Source organism: Lolium rigidum, chromosome 3 (genome assembly GCF_022539505.1).
Source record: "Lolium rigidum isolate FL_2022 chromosome 3, APGP_CSIRO_Lrig_0.1, whole genome shotgun sequence".
In the NCBI taxonomy this organism is placed as follows: Eukaryota; Viridiplantae; Streptophyta; class Magnoliopsida; order Poales; family Poaceae; genus Lolium; species Lolium rigidum.
Window position 1 is genome coordinate 248,943,004 of NC_061510.1, and position 5,437 is coordinate 248,948,440.

General features: G+C 45.7%; 1 protein-coding gene across 1 annotated transcript; it reads right to left on the reverse strand.

Annotated features, from left to right (window-relative positions):
• Positions 1-1,365: 1,365 nt before the first annotated feature.
• Positions 1,366-4,781, reverse strand: LOC124699284 (type I inositol polyphosphate 5-phosphatase 10-like). The gene is made up of 6 exons (XM_047231607.1): positions 4,514-4,781; positions 4,354-4,435; positions 3,975-4,116; positions 3,767-3,871; positions 2,157-3,002; positions 1,366-2,069 (listed from the first exon to the last, which is right to left on the reverse strand). The coding sequence occupies exons 1-6, from the start codon at positions 4,541-4,543 to the stop codon at positions 1,574-1,576; spliced, it is 1,701 nt and encodes a 566-aa protein (XP_047087563.1). The 5' UTR covers positions 4,544-4,781; the 3' UTR covers positions 1,366-1,573.
• Positions 4,782-5,437: the final 656 nt, after the last annotated feature.

Consider the following 5,437-nt stretch of genomic DNA (forward strand, 5'->3'; position numbering starts at 1 on the left):
ATCCTAGGTATAAAACGCTAATCAAAGTAGGTGCGGTTGCCGTTGTATGGTCGTTGTGGCTATGTAGAAATGACAAGGTTTTTAATGATAAGAATTCCTCTCTTGTGCAGGCCATCTACCGATGTACGGCTTTGCTCCGTTTATGGTCGCCACTTCAACGATTGGAGGATCGAGATCTCTTTACGGAGGTATCTACACAGTTGGAGAATACGGCCAAGGAGTTTATTTTCCAACATGGACGGGTGCATAATAGGCGGATCGAAGCCAATAAAGCTTAGTCTAGTTGGCTTTTTTTTTCTTTCTTTATAAATTAATTTTGTTCCAGACTTGATACTTGAATGACAGTGTGCATCTTAGTTATGCAGAGGTTGAGTGTAATGCTTAAATTTTTTGAGTAATAAAGCGCCTTTATCGAAAAAAGCTGCTTTTGTTGTTGGCGGCGCTGGCAGCACAGCTGCGGCAAACATTACTAGTGATGATGGTGTTGTTGTTGATGGCAGCGGCAATGGCAATGACCCTCCTTCTTCTTGATCTAATAAGGTTTTCTTTTAAAACTTCCGTGCATCACATACTGCCTCGTCTAGACTATTCGTTTGTTTCGAAAACTTTGTTATTATTTTGAACTATCTATGCAGTAATTCTGGAAATTGATGTCTCGGGCTTAAACCATGTTTGTGTTGAAAACCCTAATATGTGGTATACCTAGACCGAACAGATCTATTTTACATGTACGTCAAAACAAATCGTGGTACAGATATGCATAATCTATTCTGCCGCGTCACTTGTCACATCATAAAAAGTTGTACACCACATTCTTTTTTAAACGTACACCGCATTCCAATATGCGGTTCGACGGGATGTGGTATCTAGATATGTTGTGAGCATACATAAGAAACTAATCTATTATGACATACTACCTCCAATCCAAAGATTAAGCCTTATTTTTTTTCAAAGTGTCTAGAGATGTTGTGAGCAGACATAAGAAACTAATCTATTGTGACGTACTATCTCCAATCCAAAGATTAAAGATTAAGCCTTATTTTTTTTAAAGTCAAACCATGTAAAGTTTGATTAAATTTTCAGAAGAATATATCAACAAATATAATAATTTGTAGATACCATATGAAAATATACTTCATTATCTATCTAATAATATTGATTTTAAATTTTGCATGTTAATGATTTTTGGTAAAAACTTAGTCAAACATGACATAGAATACTAGCCTTAATTTGGGATGGAGGTAGTAGCTTCTTGTAGACTAATTTACTACATACATTCAGTTCAGGAGGTACATGATCAGAGGTGAGTGATTCAGTTTTAACATTTGTTGTCAGAGCAAAATCGCTCCCACATTTGGCGTCAGAACTGATCAATTCTTCATAGCTCAACAGAACGACAGCAGCGCACGCATGCATCAGTATTCAGTAGTAGTTCAGTACGCCGCGACCGCAAGCTATCTCCTAAATTATCAGTGGCGTCTGGGCAACGAGATGCGACGAGTGTTTCTTTCTTGGAACCAGCTTGAGCGATCAATGGCGGAATCCCGCTCAGGAAGCTCGCGCGCTCGTGCTGCTAGCTACGGTTGCCGGGGTAAAAGAGCTCCTCCGCCCCGACCTTCATGCTGGCCGTGGCGGCTACGAGCTTGACCATCTTGGCCGCGCCGTCGAGGACGGCGACCTCGACCATGAACGCGCCGCACACGGGGCGGTGGTCGGAGAACTTGGACTCCCCGCGGACGTACGCCACCTGCACGATCCCCTCGCCGCGCCACAGGATCCGGTCGCACCATGCTGGCGTCCTCCGTTTTGGCTTCTTCTTCGACGCTGCGCCACCGGCACTGCCGCCGTCGTCGTCGCCGGCGTAGCTGTCGGAGTTCCACGAGTACTTGTACGTGGGCGCGAAGGCGATGAGGCCCTCGCTCCACCCCCGGAAGACCCCGCCCTCCCGCTCCGTCTTGAGCTGGTCCTTCTCGAACAGCGCCGCCCAGTCGCCGGCTTCCACTAGCTTCTTCGCCTCCGCGTAGCTTAGACCGATCCGGTAGTTCAGGTCCCCCAGCCAGATCACTCGGCTGCAGAAATCCGACGAATTACTCGATATTAATTAATGGCGGAAACCGGAACAAGAAACACTGGTGACCAGAGAAACTGTGACGTACTCGTGGTCGAGGATTCGCTCCGGGATGCGGCGGCCGGAACGCTTGCAGACGCGGCGGAACTGTGTGCTCTTGAGGATCTCGACGACGTCGGAATTGCGGCGGAGCTCGTCGCCGTCCTTCTCGCCGGAGGCGAGGTGGCTGCACACGAAGCAGAGGGAAGTCTGGTGCAGCGACATGCTGACGGAGATGCACCCTTTGTTGCCAAGGCGGCCCATGATGCCGCAGCCGACGCAGCTGAGCCGGACGTGGCTGATGTGCGCCACCAGCTCCCGCCGTGCCCACACCGTCGTGAAGAGACCCACCATCTGCTTGCAGGCCACGAGGCAGTACCTCCCCTGCAGGCTCCCCGCCGCCGGCCGCAGCAGTAGCGTGGCGTCGGACACCATGGACGATGACGCTGCCTCCTCGTCGACGACGACGTCCGCGTCCTCCTCTTCTGACGTCGTCGTGTCGCCCTCAGCAGCGTGCTGGCGCTGGTTTTTGCTGCTGCCGCAGCGCATAATCAGGCATGATGAAGGCGCTCTGTAGTTCGGCCGGCGCCGGGGCGGCTTCTCCGCGGGGCAAGTGCATGACTTGAGCCGGCGGCCGCGGGTGATTGCGGCGCGGCGAACCTCTCTCGGGGAAGACCCGTTCTTGTGGAACAGAGACGGGTCGAGAGGGCTGGAGCTCGCCGTCTGGAGTGCGTAGGCGGGGGATGCGGACTGGCTGAAGGAGCGGCTCGCCAGCGGCGACGAGGAGGAAGGCCGGTTGAGCGCCTGGTTGATGAGCGCGAGCCATCTCGCCGCTGGCTCGTTGTCCTCGATGACAAGCACGTTCCCGGCGTTGAGAGGGACCACCTCCTGGAATCTGCATCACCGTTACAGCATATTAAGCTTCTTACTAATTCAGATGAACTGCATTTGGTACGGTGAAACCCAAACGTAAATGTTTACACGAAACAAAACAAAAAATTAAGGTTTATAAAGGCAGGCGCACTGCCATCCGATTGTTATGTACTACCTCTGTCCATAAATAGATGCCAAAAGTTTGTTTAAATTTGAATGTATCTAGACACGATTTAGTGTATAGATACATCCGAATTTAAATAAATCTTTGGCATCTATTTATGGACGGAGGGAGTACAAGAAGTGGAGCTCAAACCCATGGAATACAAGGCCAAAAGCGAAGAGCCTACAAACCACCGCGCCGAAATAAATCACACAATTGGTGAGTTTGTAAATTTTCTCAACTGGTTCTCATTTATCAAAATATTTCATACTTTTCCATGTGGCAAACTTACAACGCAGTATTTACTTGCTAACTGAAGTTTCTGAAGTAAAAATTCAGAGTTGGCAACCGGTGTTGTTAGTTGAAACATAGTTTTCAGAAGAATAGGACATGTCAAGCAAAAGAACCCAACAAGGAAACACGCCAATACTTTGTATAACACACAGTTCAGCAACAGGAGATGTGGTTAACTTGTTTGTATTGGAGACGAACGGAAAATGTTTTTTTGTTTTTCGCGAACACGCAAAGCTCTTGTGTGATAATTCCTGTCCAGGTCCAATGCTGTTCTCCATCTGATAAATGAAAGATTATGGAAATCTATGATGTTTGCTTCTGTAACATACCCTAGAACAAAAATGTCTGATTGGTCATCAGAAGGCAGGAGGTCATTCAGATTCAGCTCCATGTCTGGGGTTTTCCCGGCGACGTTCCATGTTGCTGCAAATACCCTGCGAGATGCCAAAGGAGAAAAAAACATCTGAATTTGAGCTTCACAGAGGAATACAAGGTTATCTAAGTGCCTAAATTTAGTTTGAAAACTAGTGATTCTACCTAAAGGTCTCGATATGTGTACTGGAGGTTGAAGAAGGTGAACTGAAACTGCTGAATTTCAGACTTGTACTTTTGAAGAAGGATGAAGATGATGCTGATGGAGAAGCCACCTCTGACTGTTCTGGAGTCTCTCTGAAATTAACTGCAAACACATACACACACAAAGAATTGGTACTTGCACTTACTAGCATATTTGGATTTTAGACTTAACCAAATATGAACTCTCATGATAATCCTGGTCCAGAACATCAGGGTCAAGCTTGAACTTTCCACATCACACATGGAAATGAATTGTTCTTATCACGAATTGGAAAAGAGAGAAATACGTTGACTTTGCTTTGTCGAAAAACGTAATAATGTTCTGAACTTCGGAACCTACCTGAGGTGTTGATAGAGCCCTCATCGTTCTGTCTTGATGAAGAATTCCTACCCGTAATACCAGATACCCTTCCAAAGGGGGACTGAAGAAAGCAAAAGGCTAAAGTGAGTGATGACTATCTGGATTGATGGTTGCCTCAAGGGATGAGATAAGATGGTACCTTCTTCCTCCTGCTGGTTTTCTGGTCCATTTTCTGAGCTCAGCTTCTTCTTTCAGCATCAAATGAATGGCTCTTGTGCGAAAGCAATTAGTTAGCAGCTAGCACAGGTAATCTAAAGCCTGAAAAAAGGTGTTGGAGAACAAGTCAGGCTAAGACAGATGGAAGTTTCCTTGTTTCTACGGCAAAAACTATGCACGGCTTGTTCTTCTGAAACATAGCCACCAAAAGCTTTCGACGGCAAAATAAGAAACAAGAAAGCAACAACTCTCCAGTTAGAAACAGGAGTACTATTTAAATAGGACCAAACCTATCAGAAAAAAGAGGAACAAGCAAGACCTTATTTTTAAAAGAAAATTTCATTCCCTCAAAATACCGAGTATATTGGTAGTTATTTGAACACTCATAGACAAAACACCAAATGTAGCAACTATACAAAATTGGTGTCACAATCACGCAGACGATAGCAAAGCATATGTGACCCACCTCATAAGTAGGAGCAACCTATACCTGGAAAGAAAGAAAGAAAGAAAGAAAGAAATGTCCTAGTCTTCTTTGATGCAATCAATTCAATGGAATAGTAGAAGTTGACCTCAAGAAATTTAAAGCAGCTATGAGAAGTTCCAAATGGGGAGATGCAACTGCTGATGCCCCTGCTGATGCCCCTGTCATCAGGCTACCAAAATAAGAAATTTCAGAAAGAATCAACAAACCGATGATAACGAAATAGAACCACAGAATACTCAAAGCAATTGACACGATAATTGTCAACACATTAGCTGACATAGTATTATAACCTTCATCTTACTTCTAGGTAAGACCAAATTGCTATTGCAACGGATGACCAGTGCTATAGTTGCAACAGTACTTAACATATGCAAGCAAAATCGTAGGCACCAATGGATAGAATTCCTTGAGACAAAATAC